The sequence below is a fragment of the Lolium rigidum genome, chromosome 7, assembly GCF_022539505.1.
Source record: "Lolium rigidum isolate FL_2022 chromosome 7, APGP_CSIRO_Lrig_0.1, whole genome shotgun sequence".
NCBI classification, from domain to species: Eukaryota; Viridiplantae; Streptophyta; class Magnoliopsida; order Poales; family Poaceae; genus Lolium; species Lolium rigidum.
The window spans coordinates 233,421,550-233,445,732 of NC_061514.1; the positions used below are offsets into that span (position 1 = coordinate 233,421,550).

The 24,183-nt window shown below is 42.5% G+C and overlaps 1 protein-coding gene and 1 long non-coding RNA gene across 2 annotated transcripts in view; both read left to right on the forward strand.

The window, feature by feature from the left end:
• The first annotated feature begins 14,531 nt into the window (after window positions 1-14,531).
• LOC124677892 overlaps window positions 14,532-24,183 on the forward strand; it is a 54,932-nt gene continuing 45,280 nt past the window's right edge. The window contains exons 1-2 of the mRNA XM_047213838.1: window positions 14,532-14,545; window positions 14,658-14,936. Of these exons, the coding sequence (XP_047069794.1) occupies window positions 14,721-14,936 (216 nt within the window). The 5' untranslated portion in view covers window positions 14,532-14,545; window positions 14,658-14,720. The remainder of the gene's footprint in view (window positions 14,546-14,657; window positions 14,937-24,183) is intronic.
• Window positions 15,441-17,052, forward strand: LOC124677894. Its single transcript, XR_006994268.1, has 3 exons — window positions 15,441-15,519; window positions 15,615-15,745; window positions 16,719-17,052. It is a non-coding gene; the product is annotated as an uncharacterized LOC124677894 (long non-coding RNA).

Consider the following 24,183-nt stretch of genomic DNA (forward strand, 5'->3'; position numbering starts at 1 on the left):
CAGCCCCAATTGATATCTTCCTTATATTGGATTATTTTTTGATCAAAAGGCCCAACGAGGATACATCCTTTTTCTTTTGGTCCTGTGTGCCGCCTGGAAACGTTGAGGACGCTGCTTCCTCATGGGACCCGCATGTCATCCTCTATGAACTCTAAAAGTTTCTTTTCTTGGATTTATTTTTCACCCTTTGATTTTTGGCTATTTCTTTTTTATTTTGTTCCCCTGCCGCCTTGGAAACGTTGAGTAAGTCTGCTGCCTTGGGACCCGTATGTCATCCTCTATGTACAATAAACTTTCTTTTCTTGGAGTTTTTCCTCCTAATTTCTGGCTACTTTCTTTTTCTTTTGATCTCAAGCCGCATTTGAAACGTAGAGACCGCTGTTGCAAAATGGGACCCACATGTCATCCTCTATGTAAAATAAAAGTTTCTTTTCTTGGATTATTTTTCACGCTCTGATTTTTGGCTATTTCCTTTTTCTTTCGATCCCCTGCTGGGTTGGAAACGTTGAGGATGCTGCTGCCTCATGGGTCCCACATGTCATCCACTATGAACAATAAAAGTTTCTTTTCTTCGATTTTTTTCACCCTCTACTTTTTGGCTATTTCCTTTTTCTTTTGATCCCCTGACGCCTTGGAAACGTTGAGGATGCTGCTGCGTCATGGGACCCGCATGTCATACTCTATGTACAATAAAAGTTTCTTTTCTTGGTTTTTGGCTCCTGATATTTGGTCACTTGCCTTTTTCTTTCAATCTCATGCCGACGCTCAAACGTTGAGTAAGCTGCTGGCTTATGGGACACGCATGTCATTATCTATGTACAATAAAAGTTTCTTTTCTTGGATTATTTTTGGCTCCTGATATTTGGTCACTTGCCTTTTTCTTTCGATCTCATGCCGTCTTTGAAACGTTCAGACCGTCTGCTACAACATGGGACCCATATGTCATCCTCTATGTACAATGAAAGTTTCTTTTCATGGATTATTTTTTGCTCCTGATATTTGGTCACTTTCCTTTTTCTTTCGATCTCATGCCGCCTCGGCCCTCTGAAACGTCGATTAAGTTGTTGGCTCATGGGACCCGCATGTCATCCTCTATGTACAATAAAGTTTTTTTCTTGGATTTTTTACCCCCTGATTTTTGGTCACTTGCCTTTTTCTTTCGATCCTGTGCCGCCTTTGAAATTGTGGACGCTGCTGGCTCATGGGTCCCACATGCTAGCCTCTATGAACAATAATATTTCTTTTCTTGGATTTTTTACCCCCTGATTTCTGGCGATTTGCTTTTTTCTTTGGATCCCCGGCCGCCTTTGAAACGATGATGACGCTGCTGGCGCATAGCTCCCACATGTCAGCCTCTATGAACAATAAACGTTTCTTTTCTTGGATTTATTGTTGACCACTAATTAATGGCTACTTCGCTTTTTTTTCCGATCCCCAGCCGCCTTTGAAACGTTGAGGACGCTGCTGGCTCATGGGTCCCATATGTAAGCCTCTATGAAAAATAAAACATTTACTTTCTTGGATTTATTTTTGACACCTAATTAATGACTACTTGGTTCTTTCTTTTGATCCCGTGACGCCTTTGAAACGTTGAGGCCCTGCTGGCTCATGGGTCCAATATGTCGACCTCTATGAACAATAAGAGTTTCCTTTGTTGCATTTATTTTTGACCCCTAATTTCTGGCTATTTGCCTTTTTTCCATCGCCTGCCGCCTTAGAAACGTTGAGGACGCTGCTGGCTCATGGGTCCCACATGTCAGCCTCATTGTACGATAAAAGTTTCCGTTGCTGGATTTATTTTTGACCCCTAATTTTTGGCTATTTGCCTTTTTCTTTCGAGCTCCACCGCCTTTGAAACGTTGATGACGCTGCTGCAAACTGGGTACAATATGTCAGCCTCTTTGTGCGATAAACACCTTTCCTTTCTTGGATTTTTTTGAACACCTGATTTCGAGCTACTTGCCTTTTTCTTTCGATCTCCTGCCCCCTTTGAGAAACGTCGAGAACTATGCTGGTTCGTGGGTCCCACATGTCATCCTCTCTGAATGATAAATGTTGATGCCGCGGCTGCAAGATACGTCCCACATGTCAGCCTGACTGTTGAATAAACGTTTCCTTTCTCGAATTTATATTTGACCCCTGATTTCTGGTTACTTTGCCGTTTCTTTCGATCCCCTGCCGCCTTGTCAATGTTGAGGACACTGCTGCAAAATGGGTCCCACATGTCATCCTCTATGTAGAATAAATGTTTCCTTTCTTGTATTTTTTTCTTTCGATCTCTGGCCGCCTTTCAGTGATGAGGACGCAGCTATTGGGCCGTTATCTCCTGAGCTAGTAGGCCCACGTAAATTACCATGTAGATTGCCGTACAGTACTTTTTTTTCTATTGGTAAGGTTTTTTTTGAGAACTTTCTATTGGTAAGGTGGTACATAGGGTTACCCTTACCAAAAAAAATATGGGGTACATGGGGCAGTGCTGGAACCCTGATCGTTACTGAAGTCATTTGCGCCTAATAGCACGAGCTTAGCTAATTTTTGAAGAAAAAAAAGATGTCTGGCGTGGTATTCAAAATAAAGATCTTCATGTCTGCTACTCCACCAAAAAAACAGACCAGCATGTATTCATCACAATACAGGTAGCTAATTTAGGAAAAATGTGTTCATCACGGGATTCAAACAAAGATCTTCATCTCTGCTAAATTTTGATTTCACCAAAAACCGAACAGCGTGTGTTCATGACTTTAATTTCACGAACACTATGGTTTCTCTATAAAATAAGGTCACCATCCGTTCCTTTATCGAAGGCATTTGCGAAAAGTGTCTTTGGCTAATGGGCACCAGTGCTCCAGCTGTTTAAAAAAATTCAAATATCATACATATTTGTTTCAAAAAAATGTGAAAATAAATGTAGACATAATAAATAAAGTAGCCTACAAGCGTGTAAAATTTTAATATGAAATTCTTTATATTGTAGACTACACAAAAAAGACAAAATCTGTTGAAATTTGGAGATTTGAAATATGCATACCCAGATCCACACGTTTGTTATTTTTGTGTAGCCCAGAATTTTTTGTATTTGAAACTGAAATTTTGCACGTTTATGGGACAATTCATTAGCTACATCATGATTTTTTTTCTAATTTTTTGAAACACATAAATATGTTTTTTATTTTTTTTAAAATAGCAGGAGCACTGGTGCCCAAGAGCACCAAATCTCTTAGGCATTTGCGCCTAATAGCGCGAGCTTAGCTAATTTTTGAAGAAAAAAAGATGTCCATCGTGGTATTCAGGACAAAGATCTTCATGTCTGCTACTCCACCAAACAACAGACCAGCATGTATTCATCACAATACGGGTAGCTAATTTGTGAAAAATATGTTCAGCACGGGATTCAAACAAAGATCTTCATCTCTGCAAAATTTTGGTTTCACCAAAAACCGAACAGCGAATGTTCATGAGGTTAAGTTCACGAACACTATGTTTTCTCTATAAAATAAGGTCACCATCTGTCTCTTATTTCTCAAGGAAAAACATGTGGAAGTGTTGGGACGAACCACATGGGTGCTTCGGCTCTATGTTCAATCTTCTCTTTTTTGTACTGCAATCTTGAGCCTATGGCAGGACCTCCATTGACGTGCATTCTGCACCAATTTGGCCTTGGACGTTCACGGGCGCGATTGTGGGTAGCAAAGACACAGTCAGGTTTGAACAATTGGAAATCTGGTTCTGCAGCCTCTGCGTCGATTGGCGGGGGTAGCATGAAAATTGGGTGATTGAGTCCAAGAAATAAAGAATGCCCCTTCAAATTGTTCAATCTTTCCCACCTTGCCTCTTCTACAGGGTCCAAGGTATGGCAGATCTCAAGAAAACGTAGCACCGTACCAAAGGATAAGACCTCAGCTTGTTACCCATATGTAATATTGGAGGACCGAGGATGGGCCGATAACCCTTAACCTGAATCCACGCGAGATCATATTCACCAGTAATAGACTCTGCTCTCATTGGTGCCAGGAACCAAGTGCGCTGGTCAGAAAATCAAAGAAATACATCTTCATCTTCATAATTATGATTATCACCATCATCATCATCTAATTCTTCATCATCTAATTCTTCATCATCTAATTCGTCTTCTTCTAATTCTTCTTCTTCTAATTCTTCTTCTTCTAGTTCTTCTTCATCAGCATCATTATCTTCATCGGCACCTCCATCGCCTTGAGCCACATTTGCTTCATCATCTTTCATGACAGCATCTCCCTCGATTTGAGCCAAAATTGCAGCCGCTTCTGCTTCTTCATCTTCAATGACAGGGGCGTCAATGAGACGCGGGGCTGCATGTGTCCCTGCAATGCACAAAGATCAACCACAATGCAGCAAGTAGGAACTACACTAAAAATTATCTCTTCTCTTCTATCTTCTATTTTCTAGTAATATAAGGCACCAATTTTGAACAAGACATGTAGCAACAATTCCAACTGTTGGTGTCCAAAATCTAACAGTTGGGATTAGAGGTATTCGCGTGAAAAAAATACCACACCAGTGTCCACGTGTTTCTAGAACCGTCATGTTTCCATTATGAAGAAAAATCAGAAGCGAGTCTCACACCGATATCACACGTCCCACTTGATAGTGATTAAGAAAGGTTCCAATTTTTTGTTCATATTTATAAACTGTATGCTCACACTTATTTTGATGGTATAACCAAATTATTTGTTGTATTGAAAGTTTGAACAACATTTAGAACGCAACTTTTGTACATCACTATTGTGAATCGTAATTGGTCCAACATGTGCAGCATGCCATTTACTAGTTAAGACATAAAACAAAGACTCACCACAGGTATATGGTTCCCAAACCAGAACATCTCCATATGGATATGTAACTGCGTATACACGATGAAGGTGTGAACTTGTACCATATCTAGGAATGCCCATGGCATCGACATAGCTGTTTCTTTCAAAGAATTCGGGGTTTCTCATGATATTCCACTCCTTTTCTAGGGGCGCTTGTAGGATAGCGATCAATTCGTCAAATACAACGATTACCTCGTAATGCCATGGCCCTGCTAGATCATCTTTGTACGGCCTCTTGACGATCCGTACTTTGAGCAGTTCCAAACTTTTATCTATTTTGTATTTGAACAGGAATGGTGGGCTGCCATGCCACCATTCACTAGTAGGGCCCAAAGAAATTCCCGCATCTTGCAGAGATGGAAGAGGTATAATAGTATCCGATATGTATATGTTGCGGATCGTCAAGTGCCCGTCCTGTCTGGACAAATGCCACCCGGTCGCTGTTACAACCCACCCGGTGCATGGGTCCATGTCCATCCGAGTTCCTCCTTGGTATGGATAAATGCTGGAGTCTGTCGGCTTGTCTAATGGCATCAGCAACGCGTGAATGCCCTGCAAATAGGATTTGTTTCAAAATTGTCTATGCATGCAAGGTATTCGACAGAATGAAGAGCGGATTGTGCAGAACTGAAGCACAGATGTAATGGATAAATAAAGCAATTCCGAAGAGTACATGTGCATAGTGAAGGCAGCAAACCTTACAGTACTCCCAAATTAGGTGATGATGTTGAGTCTAAATACATGCATGATGTTTGGTAGTAAGAAAAGTTGATAGAAAAAACACAAGCTGAAACGAGATGAGTAAATAAATAAATACTCTTACAGTATTGTCGCGGTCGTCTGGCCATGTCTCGGGGTCTGTCAACACCCGGATTTTTAAGTCCAGATGCCTATTATGCCGTACATCGCAATCCCAGGAAGATTGTTGTTGCGAGACATAACAGTTGAATACCATAGAGTCATCATTTATTACAACACATAAATGTCTTACATCCATAGATCACATGATCCAATATTACACAAATAGTTGATCTAATGATCAACGAACATAACAAGTAGCGGAATCGTAATAGTAGGTGGAACTATCTATCCACAGGCCAACGCTTGACGTTAGAAGCACCCTAGTTCTGGTACACGTCCTGCTGACCGTCATCCTCATAGTGTTGCTCCTCTTCATAGTCTGGCATTGGAATAGCCAGGGACACAGCCATGAGTACTTTAAGTACTCGCAAACTAATACTAATGTAAGTAATTATCAATTTTAAGGGTTTGCTAAGCTCTAGGTTCATTTGCATAAAGCCAAGTTTAGTTCATAAACATTTAATAAAGATGCTTGAATCACTAGACTAACTCAAGTGGGAACATTAGTGTCATTCCCACAACATCAGTTGTGTTTTCAAAATTCAAGTCGCCATTCAATTCACCATTCCCTTTTTAAGACAAGTTCTGACAACGGAACAGTATGGCCTTTCCAATCGTCCGTAACCGTGGACACGGCTATTCGAATAGGTTTAACACTCTGCAGAGGTTGTACTCTTGTGCCACAACTTTTGATTACATCCGTCGGGGATAACCCCGAATCATCGTAACTCAGTACGCGGATCATCAACCGTAACCTTTCACTTAAATAACCTAGTATAGGCACCTCTCCCCATGAGCTTGGCCTCCCGGTGAAAACCAACTGTCAACCCGGGAACTGCACAGGGCTTGGGTCGTACATTCACCTCATATTCACATCATTTCACTTGTGACGGAGGCAACCTCGGCGTAACCCCTATGATGCTTGTTTAGAGGGAACCCATACTAAACTACATAAGTTTTTAGTTAAGCCCTACCCATAATCAGGTATTGTGGGGGTACTTGTATAATTGGAAGGGTATCGCATCCGAACCCAATCATCAGATTTTATCAAAATTCATCCAGTCATTCATGTCATATTCACCTTCAAAATCTTTCAAAGTCATTTCATTTCACATGTTCCCATCTAGAGTAGTCAATTTTATTTATTTAGCAATAGCACTAGTCATGAGGGGTGCTATCTAGCTTTGTTTGCTCTAGGCTAATTTTGGTGCTCTTGTGCTATTCTAGACCAAGTGAACCATGAATCAAAAAGGTAAGCTTTGAAATATAAAGCAAAAATAAATTGCAAGGTAAAAACATAGGATAGGATCATTAAACATAAGTAATATTTAATGGTGCCTTGCTCTTGTACAGCTTTGCATTAGGGTGGCTTGCAGGAGTGTTAGCTTGCCTTGGTGGGGATAGGAGTCAAAGTTTTCCTCCTCCTCTTGAGAGTAGCCCTCCTCCTCTTGATATTCCTCGTTACTAGCGTCTATACACGAATACGAGGTATACAATCACCACACAAACTTAAGTGCTAAGCTAAACACACCAAAGATTCACACAAGCCTATGTAGCATCACATCTTATTAGCATGGTGATTTACTTTGTTTTATTTTAAAGAAAAATAATTTCCTCTCATTATAATTATTTATTAGTATAGCTCTTTAATGCCTTGGAGGAAATAATTTCCTCTCATTGAATCTTATTAAGATTTAATCTCTTCAAATAATAATAGGGTATGAATATTGGTTGACCAAGGTCAACACTTCATATCTATTATTTGAGAGTAGACTTTAAATGAGGTGCTACACCTGATGCATTTTAATAATAGCATGGTAATGATTTAATATCACTAAGTAATAAAATATGGGATTCATTAGACTAAGGTCATTACCTCTTATTGAATTACTTAGGATCAAGATTTAAATGAAAGAGTAGCTCTCATACTATTTAAATAAATTTATTTGTGTGAGTTAAATGGACTAGAAATAGCTCCATAGCCATTATTTTGCTCTAGTCCATGATCATGCAACACAACTATGCTATATTTTTGCATAAACAATTAGAGTATGTCCAATGTGATTTATGAGAGTTGGAATCAACTCCAAATCATTTGTAGATAATTTTTAATATTTATTTGAAGTTAGAAAAGGCCATGCCTTGTCATTTTGTATCATTTGAATTTAAATACGAATTTGGAAATGAGACCAGTGGCATTGTTTAGATAATTTCATGGGCTTTCCAAAGATATAAAGTTTGCTAAATTTGGTGCAGTAGATTTTGAACTATTCAAATTTGAAGTTGACATCAGTATTGAATTTGAGTGAAACGAATTAATTTGGATGCTCTGGAGCAAGAATGCTGGTCTGGAGGTCGTGGATTTGTCGTTCTTCCTTGACTTCATCGATGGGATGCAACAGATCTTGGTCCAAGATAGCATGAGGACGTCCCCCGGTCGACGTGCCACAACGACATGTGCATCGCTGCTTGCTTCGAGTGGGAAAGGAATCTTTTCTCGCGCATGTGCCTCGAGTGGGCGCGGCGCTTTCCGGAGGACATGGCCGCGGAGGAAGCCTTCTACGCCGAGAAGGAAGAGGCGAAGGCGGCGCTTAAGGCGGCGAAGAAGCGCGACCAGGAGGCGAGGTGGGCGAAGAAGGAGGCGAAGAAGAAGGAGAAGGAGGAGAAGACCGCGAGGAAGGATGAGGAGAAGAAGAATATCGCTGGCCCGTCGCCAATCACCGTCGACTCTTTCTCCTCCTTCGAGTGGACGTCGACTCCGGTGTCATCGACAACACGGAGCTCCTCCGACTTCGACTGAGATTCCGAGTAGTGTAGTCTTGTTTTTAAATAAATTTTGTTGTAGCAAATGTGGGTTGAACTTTGGAATATACTTATATTTTTAGTTTATTTTTATATTGTGTTTGATCTATTGCGTATGCAATTCTGTAAAAATACTATTTTTGGCGCGGCATTTTAGCGCATCTGCAAAAGGATGAATTCAACGTTTTGGTGCGGCGGGTTACAACACCCGCTAGCGTCGTCGCGTGTCTGCTGGAGCGACATTTTTTCGCGCCGGCGCACTAAACTAACGGTTTTTTTTACCTCGCGACCGCGTTTTAACACGTTTGCATTTTCCTTTAGGGCGCCTCGTGGATCAAATATGCAGAAAAAATAGCTGCTAGAGCGACATTTTTTCGCGTCGGCGTACTGAGCTGATGGTTTTTGCCCCGCGGCCGCGTTTTAACACGTTTGTTGGCGCGCCATATTTTGGCGATGTAAACGTCGCTGCTACCACGCTGTAAAACTATACCGTGCGATGCGCAACGTTTTCCTCCACCGGACGCGCTTTTTAGACTGCAGCGCAAGCGCGGACGCAAAAAATGCTCCTCTACCTGACGCTCCAAAAAATTATTCTATTTATTATCGTGTATTTTTTTCCAGAATATTTTGAAAGTCAAAAATATTTTGGTGTCCATGTAGAGTCGTCAAGATAGTGGTAGAATTAAGTGTGGTGACCATAGAGGATATTTTTTTTAGGGAGTGTCTAACTGTCATCTAGCTGAAATTACAATTCGGCATAAGTCAGATTTTGACTTCAGTATTCATTAACACATTCATGCCCCGCTTCAATATTCATACCGATCAGTTCAGAGACGTGACAAAATCAATTTGTTCATTATCATTGAGTCTGGTTTTTTTGCATGGTTTTTTTACCGCGAATAACCAGCTCCCAATCAGTTCAGTCTTAAATAGGATGGTTGCATATAGGTACTTTTAGGCTTTACAAGTGTCTAACTGTCATCTAGCTGAAATTACAATTCGGCATAAGTCAGATTTTGACTTCAGTATTCATTAACACATTCATGCCCCGCTTCAATATTCATACCGATCAGTTCAGAGACGTGACAAAATCAATTTGTTCATTATCATTGAGTCTGGTTTTTTTGCATGGTTTTTTTTACCGCGAATAACCAGCTCCCAATCAGTTCAGTCTTAAACAGGATGGTTGCATATAGGTACTTTTAGGCTTTACAAAAAAAAATTGGGCCTTGTATATCTTGGCTATCAACTGCCCCGCACGGCTACACGTCTCTCTTCTTCCTGCACACAAAGATGACAGCAGCCACCACACCTGCTCAGGACACACATGAAAACGAGGGGAAAACGAGAGGATTGTAAGAAAAGAGAGGGTAGAACAAGAAATCGATCCACTGAACAAAAGAGGAGGCGATGGAAGGCAGTGAGGAAGAAGACATCAGGACAAAGAAGGAAGTAGGACATGGGAAAAGCTTTGAATCTCGTAAACCGTTGCACAGAATGTCCCCCACTTTTCACTCTTATCTCTCTTCTAGCTCTGTCTTGATCAAGCAAGTAGATATGTAACCTCTCCCCTTTGTATGTCCATGCCTATTTTTACTGCAGCAAAAATGGTCAAGTATTGGCAAACAAATAGAAAACATGAGAACTGAAGATTTCCTTTAGCTGAACTGTTCGGCTTGTGATCTCTAGGCATTAACCATGTAAATGTCGAGTGCTAAGAACCTATACCGTGATTACATCAGCTTCCAATTTTATTAGGGTCTACCTCCACTACACCAGACTGCACCAAACATACACGCACAGTGAGATACATACCTGCACATCATGTATGAAAAACGAAGATAGTAGCAGTGGCCAAAACTAAAAGAAATAAAGCCAATTCAAAAGCAAAACTCCAGATCAATTGACAATGAGTTAAAAATACACTTGCAGTAGCTATGATTTGTCATTGGCTTATTAATGTAAGACTAGAGTAAAGGGATGGCAAGATAATATCACCATGCCACTAGAACTACATGCTGTGATACAGATTTGCAGTGTGCTACTAGTACAGAGCAGGATTGTCAGTTATAATCCATGAAAAAAAGAGCGGTGGCATGTCCATACCAGAGAATGGACTTGAAAATATTTTCTAAAGGAGTAGCAGTCCGATGCAAGAAATCATCCTACCAGTAAGAAACAATTGTGTTCAGCCTCACACCACAATTCCCTATGCCAGAAACTCTCCGTAAGACAAAAGTACATTCAGACACGCATGTAAATTAAGCTAGCAACAAGCAAATGAATTCATTGGAAGCTACACTAAACTGTATGTTGTCTGACAGTTTCAGTTTAATTTAAATAGATTGGAAGCGGCAACAAAATTCTACTGAATTTGCATAGTTCATGTAGAATATGTGTACAATATGGATAGCGTAAGAAAAGAGTGATAGAAAACGATAGGAGTGAGGAAAGAAGAAGACAGAGTATTGAGAGAAAGGGGAAAGGAGAGAAAGAAGAAAGGAATGATCAAAACAGAATTAACTCCAGAAACAGACACCTATACTTCAAAACCAATAACAAGAAAGAGTGACAAAAACTGAAGAAAGAGAAGACAAATGAGTTGAATCATCATCTTGTTCAGCCTATGGTCTCTTGAGTTGAACATCAACTTGTCCAGCCTTCTATGGTCTCTTGTTCTGCCCTCCATACAAGTCCGCGCCGAATCCACTGGCTTCTTCCACCTCCTCTGTATACTACGATCAAAACGGGCCCAAACACCTCATCCAACATGTGAGGACACAGGGAATATACATGCAGATTTATTCGGCCAAACAGCTAAATAGGATCTCACTTGTATGCTACCAGCCGAATACTTACTCAGATAATACATCAGCACTACAATGAGAAACTGAGATACTAAGAGACACAGAGCAACTGAGAAAAATGCTAACATAGACAAGACTAAATGAAAAAGACTAAACTGAAGAAAAAAATAAGGACTGGAAATTAATAAGGGCGGAGATGAATGAAGGAAGACACTGCTTGGGTAATGAAAAAAGGAAGAAGAAAAGGATTGGCGGAAGAGAAAATAAACTTAAGAAAGAGTAAAAGAAGAAACAACATGACACCTTGGAAACTGAAGAAAGAGCAAAGATAAAGTAATGATAAGACTTAAGATAAGCTGAGAGAATTAAGATAAACTAAAGAATGGAGAAAAAGTCAAAGAAGACCGAGAACATGGAATTAAGATGAACTTATGAACTGAGAAAATTTAACTGAAAGCTGAGACTGAAGAGTTAAAGAAACAAAAAAAATGGTGAAAGAAAAATAAGAAAAGGAAAGAGAGACAGAGAATGAAACACTAAGGCTGAAGAAACAGGACAAAGAGTTAAAGAGGAACTGAGAAAGAGAGGAGAGAGAAAATAAATACTGAAATAATGAAGAACTAAGAAAAATAAAATTGAACAGAAAGGACTCAACAATGAAGCTGGACAATGAAATACTAATGTCTAAAGGCTAACGAAAGAGAAAACTAAACTGAAACCTGAGACTGAAGAAAGAGTGAAAGAAAAAAAGACAAAGAGTGAAAGAAAAAAAAGAGAGACGGAGCATGAAACACTATGACTGAAGAAAGACTCAAAAAAACAAGATACAAGTTAAAAGAGGAACTGAGAAAAAAGAGAGAGAGAGCGACAAAAAATGAAAATAAAATACTTAAATAATGAAAAACTGGGAAAAATAAAAATAAACTGAGATAGTGAGCAAAATGACTGAAGTAATGACTAAAGAATAATACTTTCACATTTATGTAGATTTGCATTGTCGGGCTACTAAACAAGGACCGAAGAAAGAGGCAACAACGTTGCAACTTGAAGCACATTTGGTCAAAACAAATATCTGGCAGGAAAAACTTTCTAGAGAGACTTAAGTAGGAAATAAACAAGCAGTTAAATAAATGACTTGCTAGCAAAAGAAATAGGAAAAATGATATCAGAGGACCTCTACAGTATTACCAAAGAGTTTGCAAGTGTTGACTAGAACCAGGGTTGCAAAGTGTTGATTGGCAGTGCATGCAGTAAAAGCATCCACAAATGCAAGTAGAGGTATGAGGGAGAGGACTAGCTGGCTATAAAAGAAATTACAGTTGACCGATTTCATTTAAACATTTTATCCACTAGTTGCGGCTTTCACAATTTTAGGTACAGGGCATCTGTACGTGCTACATCTGCTTGCTAATGAAGACTACATACCGAAATAAAATAATGAACTTGAAACACAAGGTAGGGCAGAGAACAAATTACAATGCAAAGATAACAGAGCCAACACACGGGGTTTACAACTGACTAGTTCAATCTATGATTCAAACAGTTGGCAGTCATATCCTCGTGGAAATCGTTACTCTAGGCAGATATGATTAACATTTTATCCACTGATAGACATGTTTAAAACAGCAAAAAAGGTAGGACCACTCACTTTGGTTTTCGCTCTGCACATTCTCTGTTCTCCAGCAACCCCAGAAGGCCTTCAAATATCTGAAAATAAATTAATTGCTAACTAAGAAAAACAAATAAATTGGAGATTGGGGGAAAACAGGGGAACACCGATAGAGACGAAATATCCATGAAATTGACCTCCCCATCTATATAATTGCATTCACGTGTCCACATAACCCTACAAAGCCACCACTAATCCACACAATGCTGCGCATGTGAGCTGGATGCACCAGGCTATCCTACGAGGCAAAAGGGCGCATGAACAGAATGAAGGGCGCCCACGGCGACTTACATCAAGTGCGACGAAGAAAATGAAAGAGGAGACAAGCGCGCACCTGATCCTCCCACGGCGCCTTCCGCCAGCTCTGTCAAAAGCAGCTCTGTCACAGCCATGGAAGAACCTCGACCCTCGGCCTCCTCCAGAACCCATCCGCCCCACTTCCGTCGAGGGAGAGCCTAGCACAGCCCCATCACAACCCCCTCCTCACCTGGATATCCCTCTCCCGGCCCCGGCACAGCCCCTTCCTCGCCTGGATATTCTTCTCCCTGCCAGCGGCATGGGGCGGGTGGAGAAATGGAGAAGAACAGAAAAGAGGCACCGCCTAAGCCCAAAAAACGGTTCAGGAAGAAAGAGAAAATAATCGCAATCAGCCGGAAAAAAACCCGGAACAAACCGAGATTGAAGGTAGTAGGCATCAAGATTCGCACCAAGTACCCAGAATGAATGGACCAAGATCTGACTTGAAGCGAATTGCAATTTCAGCTAGCTGAAAATTAGGAAATGTGTTTTTTTTAATCAGCCTGAGATGCACGGTTATGTCCACCGTCAAAACAAAGCGTCTCCCTTTGCTGTGCAGCCTGAGCCAACTCCGCCTCCAGCTTCTCCCCTCTTCTTCCTCAGCTCCGGTCCCCCTCGCTCTACTCTAGGGCAGAGAGGCGATTCCTCCACCTTGCCGCCTTCTAGAACCTTCCACGCCCTGCGCGCTCCGCTCCTCCTCGGCTCCCTCTCCTCCGTCTCCCCGCTCCCCGCTCACTGCCCTGCGCGCTGCGCTGCAACGATGAAGATGGTCTCCATCCATGCGCCGCCGCCGCCGACCCTGTCCTGGGCCAGAAGGCTGGCCTGTATCCTCTCCTGGGCCTCAATCCCCATCCCACGGCCCAACTCCACGCTCCTCCCGCTCGTTAAATTTCCCCCGCTTCTCCTCCCCCTTCCCTGCTTCCCCTGTTTCGCGATCGCCCGCTTCGTCTCCGACTCCGAGCTCCACCGCGCACCGCCTTCTCCCGCACTCCGCTCCACGCGCAGGTAGCCCACGAGCCCCACCCACAACAACAACTATCTTCTTCTTCTCGCAATTCACAAGCACTTCTTTGCTCTGAAGCAGGCGGAGGGATTGGGCAACAAGAAGCACCTCCTTCTCGTTGCAGGCTTCTCCCACCACCAACAAGGGCACCGCGCCGTCAAGGACCAACAAGGGGCACCGCAGGAAGGCGCCAAGGGCCAACAAGGACCAGCAGAAGAAGAAGAAGCGTCGACGGCCAACAGGGCCGCGGCCGCAGGTATCGCACGCACGCACGCGGCCAAGAAACCAAGAACACTCTTCCTGTTTTCTCTAGAGCAACATTCTTCTTGCTCTAGAAATCTGACACTTCTTGCCTCTTATTCTGCAAGAAGAAGAGGAAGAAGAAGGCGTCTCCGACCTCCAAGAGCAAGTCCCCGCTCCAGCAAGCTCAGATGCCGACCATGTCGGCCTGGCTGTCGGCCGTTTTCCAGCGGTCCCGGACCGACGACGACGACCCCGTCGACGCCCCCCTCGTCGTGCCTGCAAGGAAGAAGCACCGGGGTTTCCAATCGTACATGTACGCGCGTCGTCGGCCGAGCGACGCAGAGCTTGCTCGGAACCAAGAAGCAGCAGATCGTATTCTCCCTCCAGGTCCTACTATCGATGAGGTAAGTTGCAACTGCTGCCAGTCTTGCATTTTCGGTTTCCATCGCTGGAATGGTCGCCTCTGTTGCACTTCTTTCTCTACTATCACTTTCACTTGCAAAATATAATATAATTGACCAGCATCAGTTTCTTGTTCGGCTGATTGATGAAACAATTCACCTCTCACTTATCTCACTGAACCTGACTGACATTGTATGGCTACAAAATAGGAGTCGGCATGGCATTAGTTGTGAGAAAATTCTGTTTGTTAACCATTTCTGTTATTGACTGGTGGATATGTTTCAGTTGCTGGCAGCACATAATGTCTGTATGAATTAACTAATGCCATTTGAATTGCAGAATTCCACCGTACCTCCTTGTTTTCTCTTCCCTCAACTTAAGGATTTAGAATGTAAACCCTTAATGTAGATTCTGTCTTCAGAATATAAAATCATATCTCATCCTAACTTATATCCATCTTTATACATTGTAAACAGCACCTTCAAAAGGATGCTGAAATTATTGATCAGTAAATATGGGTGGGATACTTGTGCTGCTTGTTATTTTCAGGATCCCAACAGCATTGTCGGCACAAAGACAGGAAGGGTGAGTATTGCTCATACTAGTAGGGTTGGCTGCTGATTATGTTTTTGATTTATAGCATATTGCTCTCTTAAATTAATTAAACTTGTTATGAGCAGCTGGTGAAGCACTTTTATACCAAGCACCATGAGGATGAAGCACCGGAGAGATGCGACGTGTGCAGCGCCTTGTTTCTCAGTCAGCGGCTTAAGTGGCACATCAAATTTTGCCACCCTGGACATTGCAGTCGGTTAGTTATGATATGGAACATGTTTTCCTTTGTCTTTGTGTGTGCCTGTTATGATATTTCAACCAAATGTCAAGTTAATTTAGACTCAATTCCTTCATTAGCATAATGTATTCAGCTCCGTGCACACCACATTTTGTTTGAACTTGGGTTCATAGCTTTGTGCACACCACATTTTGTTTGAACTTGAGCTCTTATTAAGAAACAGGGTATGAGGGAACCATACAAACATTCATGGTCAGACCGCGCAGTTGGTTAGTTATGATACGACAGCATGTTTTCCTTTGTCTTTGTGTGTGCCTATTATGATATTTCAACTAAATGTCAAGTTAATTTAGACTCAATTCCTTCATTAGCATAATGTGTTCAGCTCTGTGCACACCACATTTTGTTTGTACTTGGGCTCATATTAACCATGTAGGGAGGCTCTGGGCTGTCTGAGGTTTTGGTCAGGAGAATGCAGTCTCCTTCCAATGCTTTTTTGTGTTTTCACAAAAGTAGGGTAAACAGGCTGTTTCCTTTAGGGTCAATCAGAAGTTCCATGTCTCTAGCATCTTGCACCCAGATAAGGTAGGATTGCAAAATACAAGATGAGTGTTCTTCAATCCTGCTTTTACCGCCGCCAAAAAGAATGTTACTATTAATTAGGTGCCACGTGGGCTACCGTAGTAGCAGTAATTTAACTCTCATCTCTTCCTTTACCTGACTTGGTAAGACTAGTGCCATGTCCAGTAAATCGAAAAGCATGTTCATCAGGGAGGGACCAATCTTTGTGGATCTTCTGTCTAAGATTTTCCACTGCTGGATTGGTTTAAGTTTTACACAGTTAAATACTTTAATTTTCTTTTGAATGCAGATGAGAACTTTATAGTCAATTTTTTTGAAGTTAGCTCAGTCAAGTTTTCTTATCTTTGTCATCGCCTGAAGTTTCTGCGTGTTTGAAAACTAAGCGTGCATGTTCTTCATTTTTTTCCAGGGATTTGAAGCAGGTCTCATCATGATCATGCACGTGTCTCAATCAGGAGAAGGCGTTTACAGTGGCTGTTGGTAGACAAAAGCACATGTTCTCCTCAAAACAGTCCGTCATTTTCTCGGAGATGATTTGTACATCAGGATGTTTCGCCTTCTGGTTTTTCGTTTTCTCATCTAGGATCTAGGAGAAGAGATAATCTCATATTCATTAGGTTATCGTCATATTATCGTACAAATTTGTGATAATTGTCCAAAACATCATTCCCAGTACTTCCTTGCTCAAGCAGCACACCTCCTGGTGTGAAGTTTATATCATGCCAATTCTCTTTGATGATTAATAGGGTAAGTCTAATAAACTTACATAAAGATTCTTTAATTCAGTTTGCATACGAGCAATGTAGGTGGCCTGATCAATTTTCATAAAGATTATGTCATTTCAGTTGTCGCTGATGAGCAATTGTGTATGCCTTGTCTGTCTTAGAATTGAGAGCTTGAATGATTATTGTTTTGTGACAGTTCTCAGAAACATCAACTGTGTGAGGTAAAAAAAGGGCACAATCTTCACTAATCCGGAGTAATATGAACTTTTGTTCACACATTCCTTTTTGTCCCTACGGGTCTCACATCAGAGTCAAACGAAATTCATCAAACGGGACATCAACAAACATTGCTAACTGTATCTCACATTGGATTGATCGCTGAATCTAAAAAAGATCGCTGAAGTCGACTCATCGGACAGATCGGCTGTCGTGGATTTGTATACCATCTCACGGCCCTCACAAAGTTGGTTCCCACGTTCAAGGAAAGAAACAGGCCCGTTAATCCCGCATCATTCACCCAGCAGTAGAGCTCAACACTGCACGAATCAGAGAAAAACGAGGAAGGGGAGAAAAGGCTCTCAACGAGAGGCTGCACTAAACAGATAAAAACGAGGAAGGAGAGAAAAAGCTCTAAGCAAATTAGAGCACCTCCAGCCGTTGGCGCTCCCCACGGCTAAATCCAGCGATAAATACCGTCGGATTGTACGAGAATTTGGCTTGGGGAGCGCCGAACTTCCAGCCGTCTCCCCAGTTAGACGCCCGGAGATCGGTGTTTTTTGTCTTAGTTTCACAAATAAATTCACAGTTCGGTGAATTTGACAAATTTTGCCAATATTTGGCTTATTTTTACAAATAAACGTTATAGTTCAACAAAGCAAGCAAATAATTTGATAAGTTTTAAACCAAATTAAATGGAAACTAGTTGGTGTTGCCTCGAAGTCTCCATATGTGCTCCACCAGATCATCCTGCAGCTGTTGATGCATTGTGGAGTCTCGAATCTCGATGCCGGCACCTGGTGATTAGGCTATGTAAAAGGACTCTCTCTGTCATATGGTGCATCTTGTTCGCTCAGAGGAACCGAATACTTTCGCTCATTCTCAATAATCATGTTGTGTAAGCACACACAACAGTTCATCTCCTCCCACATCTGATCTTCGGACCAAGTCATAGCGGGAAACCGGACTACAACAAATCTCTGCTGGAGGACACCAAATGCACGCTCGACGTCCTTTCGGCAACCTTCTTGTTCCTTAACAAACTCCACCTCCTTCGGGAGGACGGGGCTTGAGATAGTCTTCACAAATGTTGCCCACTTTGAATAGATACCGTCTACAAGATAGTATCCCTTGTTGTAGTGCTGTCCATTGATCACAAAGTCAACCGGGGGAGCATGACCCTCACCAAGCTTGGAGAAGATCGGTGAGCACTGCAAGACGTTGATGTTGTTATTGGTCCCGACATACCAAAGAAGGAGTACCAAATCCAGAGATCATGGGTAGCCACTGCCTCAAGTATCATAGTGCAGCCTTTTTTGTGACCCTTGTACATTCCCTGCCAGACAAACGGATAGTTCTTTCATTTCCAATGCATGCAGTCAATGCTTCCAAGCATCCCGGGAAATCCTCGAGCTTCATTGAAAGCGAGGATCCGAGCAGTGTCTTCGACAGTGGGTGATCTCAAGTAGATGTCCCCGAACACTGCTATCACCGCCTTGCAGAACTGGTAGAAACAATCAAGGGTGGTGGACTCCGTCATTCGAAGATAGTCATCGGCAGAATCAACAGGAGCTCCATATGCCAGCGTCCGCATAGCCACCGTGCACTTTTGGAGGGCGGAAAACCCTGCCATGCCGGTGCAATCCAACTTGCATCTAAAATAGGAGTCGTAGTCTCGAAGGGCATACACAATTTTCAGGAAGAGTTTCCGACTCATCCTGAAACGACGCCTAAAAACAGCCTCACCGTGCAATGAACTGTCGGCATAGTAGTCGGCGTAGAGCATGCAGTAGCCCTCCATTCGCTGCCTCGGCTTGCACTTCCAGCGACCTGGTGCCGACCCACACGGCGAACAATGGCCTTCTCCGCGTAGAAGCCGGCCAAGCAAGCTAGGATCAACATATGCTCCTCGTCTTGGGTGGTGGCTGCCATCTCTTTTCCAAAAAGCTCGGCGAACATCTGCTCCTCCTCGTCGTCCGAGTCCATGTCCGCCCAGGCAAATGGACGAACACCTGAGAGGGGTTTTGCGACGAGAAAGGGGTGGGGTTCGCGTGTTCTCTCACCGACAGAGCGTTCCTGTCTTTCTATCGTTCAGAGTCCTCGAGCGCACCCCCGGGGGGGGGGGGATGGCCTGGGCTCTCCGGATGGATTAAGGGCCTATTCCGGAGGAAAACGAGGAACCGGGGACGCGGCTGGACCGAATAACGCCGTCCTCATGAAAAAAAGGCTGCCGGGGGCCTGGTCGGGAAGACGGCCGGAGGTGCGCTTAGTGCTGCACAACCAAGAACAGATTACACACTACAAGAAAAGTTGCCATGGCCGACGAAGTTGAAGTCGCGCCATGGTTGCTGGTACACCATGGCCGACGATTTTTGGTCTCTGCGTGGTGCATGTCAAAACTTTTTTTTTCTCGTTTTTGAGGCCACCTAGCCCGACGAAAACGGCCAAAACGTCGCGTATGGTGGTCCGGACGTGGTGCATCACGAATTCTCGGGTTCGCCGGCCGAGTCAACGCAAATCCGCACCACCCAGGGATGTAGGGCCCAGATGGCAGCCTCTCTAGCATTGTTTTTTTCTCGATCGCGCCATCTCGTTCAACGCTCTCCGATCGAGTCGTTTACGATGCAGGATCATGGGTCCCGCATGTCATCCTCTATGAACCAAAATTCTTTCTATTCTTGGATTTTTTTGACCCCCGATTTCCGGCTACTTCCTTTTTCTTTTGATCCCGTGCCGCCTTGGAAACGTTGAGACCGCTGCATGACTAAATGGGACCCGCATGTCATCCTCTATGAGCAATCAACTTTCTTTTCTTGGAGTTATTTTGGCACCTCATATTTGGTCACTTGCCTTTTTCTTTCGATCCCCTGCCGCCTCTCAAACGGTGATACCGCTGATGCTAAGTGGGACCCGCATGTCATCCTCTATGTACTATAAAACTTTCTTTTCTTGGAGTTATTTTTGGCACCTCATATTTGGTCACTTGCCTTTTTCTTTCGATCCCCTGCCGCCTCTCAAACGGTGATACCGGTGATGCTAAATGGGACCCGCATGTCATCCTCTATGTACTACAAAACTTTCTTTTCTTGGATTTTTTTTGGCACCTCATATTTGGTCACTTGCCTTTTTCTTTCGACCCCTGCCGCCTCTCAAACGGTGATACCGCTGATGCTAAATGGGACCCGCATGTCATCCTCTATGTACTATAAAACTTTTTTTCTTGGATTTTTTGGCACCTCATATTTGGTCACTTGCCTTTTTCTTTCGATCCCCTGCCGCCTCTCAAACGTTGATACCGCTGCTGCTAAATGGGAACCGCATGTCATCCTCTATGTACTATAAAACTTTCTTTTCTTGGATTTTTTTTGGCTCCTGATATTTGGTCACTTGCCTTTTTTTCTTTCGATCTCCTGCCTCCTCTCAAACGGTGATACTGCTGCTGCTAAATGGGACACGCATGTCATCCTCTATGTACTATAAAACTTTCTTTTCTTGGATTTTTTTGGTTCCTGATATTTGGTCACTTGCCTTTTTTCTTTCGATCTCATGCCACGTTTGAAACGTTGAGCAACCTGCTGGCTCATTGGACCCGCATGTCATCCTCTATGTACTATACAAGTTTATTTTCTAGGGGTTTTTTTTCACTCTCTGATTTTTTGGTATTTCCTTTTTCTTTTGATCCCCTGCCGCCTTGGAAACATTTAGTAAGCTGCTAACTCATGGGACCCGCATGTCATCCTCTATGTACAATCAACTTTCTTTTCTTGAATTATTTTTGGCTCCTGATATTTGGTCACTTGCCTTTTTTCTTTCGATCTCATGCCACGTTTGAAACGTTGAGGAACCTGCTGGCTCATGGGACCCGCATGTCATCCTCTATGTACTACAAAACTTTCTTTTCTTTGATTTTTTTCACCCTCTGATTTTTGGCTATCCCCTACCGCCTTTGAAACGTTGAGTAAGCTGCTGGCTCATAGGTCCCACATGTCAGCCTATATGAACGATAAAGCTTTCCTTTCTTGGAGTTTTTTTGACCCCCTAATTTCTAGCTACTTTCTTTTTCTTTTGATCTCAAGCCGCATTTGAAACGTTGGGACCGCTGCTGCAAATGGGACCCGCATGTCATCCTCTATGTACAATAAAAGTTTCTTTTCTTGGATTATTTTTCACCCTCTGATTTTTGGTCACTTGCCTTTTTCTTTCGATCTTATGCCGCCTTTGAAAACGTTGAGTAAGCTGCTGACTCATGGGACCCGCATGTCTTCCTCTATGTACAATCAACTTTCTTTTTCTTTTGATCTTAAGCAGCATTTGAAACATTGAGACCGCTACTGCTAAATGGGACCCGCATGTCATCCTCTATGTACAATAAAGTTTCTTTTCTTGGATTATCTTTGGCTCCTGATATTTTGTTACTTGCCTTTTTCTTTCGATCTCATGCCGCCTTTGAAACGTTGAGTAAGCTGCTGGCTCATGGGTCCCGCATGTCATCCTCTACGAACAATAAAAGTTTCCTTTCTTGGAGTTATTTTTGACCCCTAATTTCTGGCTATTTGCCTTTTTCTTTTGATCTCCTGCCCCCTTTAAAACGATGAGGACGATGTTGGCAGGTCGGTCCCACATGTCATCCTCTATGAACAATAAAAGTTTCCTTTGATGGATTTATTTTGACCCCTAATTAATTTCTTGCTATTTCCTTTTTTTGATCCCCTGCCGCCTTGGAATCGTTGAGGATGCTGCTGCCTCATGGGTCCCGCATGTCATCCTCTCAGAACGGTAAATATTTCTTTTGTTGGATTTTGTTTACCAACTGAGTTTTGTTTTTTTATTTTCGATCCCCTGCCGCCTTTAAAACGTTGACGACGCTGCTGGCTCATGGGTCCCCGATATCAGCCTCCCCGTACAAGAAACATGTGATATCTTGATTATTTTGCAGACAATAAACAGTGTATTTCGCTCTGAGCTATTGCAAACGGATAAATTAAATCTTTATTTTTCATAAGTAAACTTATATGTTGAATCTCCTTGTTTTTTGTTTTTGCGAAGCATAGAACTTTCCTGTTTTTTTGAGAAAAATGCGAACTTTCCTGTTTTGGAGTGGGTTGAAATTGTACGAGTCAAAAGGCCCAGCAGGATAGTTCGAAGGCCCAGATGTCCAGATGCAGCCCAATTGAAATATTTCTTTTCTTGGATTTTTTTCACCCCCTGATTTCTGGCTACTTCATTTTTCTTTTGGTCCTGTGCCGTTTTAAAACGTTGAGACCGCTGCTGCAAAATGGGTCCCGCATGTCATCCTCTATGTACAATAAAATTTCTTTTCTTGGATTATTTCCGGGTCCTGATATTTGGTCACTTGCCTTTTTCTTTCGATCTCATGCCGCCTTTGAAACGTTGAGGAAGCTGCTGGCGCATGGGTCCCGCATGTCATCCTCTATGAACAATAAAAGTTTCCTTTCTTGGAGTTATTTTTGACCCCTAATTTCTGGCTACTTCCTTTTTTCTTTTGATCCCCTGCCGCCTTTGAAACGTTGAAGACTTTGCTGGCTCATGGGTCCGACATGTCATCCTCTATGTACTATAAAACTTTCTTTTCTTGGATTTTTTTGGCACCTCATATTTGGTCACTTGCCTTTTTTATTTCGATCCCCTGCCGCCTCTCAAACGGTGATACCGCTGCTGCTAAATGGGAACCGCATGTCATCCTCTATGTACAATAAAGTTTCTTTTCTTGGATTATTTTTGGCTCCTGATATTTGGTCACTTGCCTTTTTCTTTCGATCTCATGCCGCCTTTGAAACGTTGAGGAAGCTGCTGGCTCATGGGCCCCGCATGTCATCCTCTATGAACAATAAAAGTTTCCATTGTTGGAGTTATTTTTTACCCCTAATTTCTGGCTACTTCCTTTTTCTTTTGATCCCTGCCGCCTTTGAACGTTGAGGAATCTGCTGGCTAATGGGTCCCACATGTCAGCCTCTATGAACGATAAACCTTTCTTTTCTTGGAGTTATTTTGACCCCTAATTTCTGGCTATTTTGCCTTTTTTTGGATCCCGTGCCGCCTTGGAAGCGTTGAGGATGCTGCTGCCACATGGGTCCCGCATGTCATCCTCTCAGAACGATAAATGTTTCTTTTCTTCGATTTTTTTACCAACTGATTTTTGATTTATTTTTTCTTTCGATCCCCTGCCGCCTTTAAAACTTTGACGACGCTGCTGGCTCATGGGTCCCGATGTCAGCCTCCCCGTACAAGAAACATGTGATATCTTGATTATTTTGCAGACAATAAAAAGTGTATTTCGCTCTGAGCTATTGCAAACGGATACATTAAATCTTTACTTTTACATAAACAAACTAATATGTTGAATCTCCTTGTTTTTGTTTTGTTTTTGCGAAGCATATGACTTTCTTGTTTTGGAGTGGGATGAAATTGTACGAGTCAAAAGACGTCCAGGAGGTTAGGAGGCCCAGATGGCCATGCAGCCCCAATTGATATCTTCCTTATATTGGATTATTTTTTGATCAAAAGGCCCAACAGGGATACATCCTTTTTCTTTTGGTCCTGTGTGCCGCCTGGAAACGTTGAGGACGCTGCTTCCTCATGGGACCCGCATGTCATCCTCTATGAACTCTAAAAGTTTCTTTTCTTGGATTTATTTTTCACCCTTTGATTTTTGGCTATTTCTTTTTTATTTTGTTCCCCTGCCGCCTTGGAAACGTTGAGTAAGCTGCTGCCTTGGGACCCGTATGTCATCCTCTATGTACAATAAACTTTCTTTTCTTGGAGTTTTTCCTCCTAATTTCTGGCTACTTTCTTTTTCTTTTGATCTCAAGCCGCATTTGAAACGTAGAGACCGCTGTTGCAAAATGGGACCCACATGTCATCCTCTATGTAAAATAAAAGTTTCTTTTCTTGGATTATTTTTCACGCTCTGAT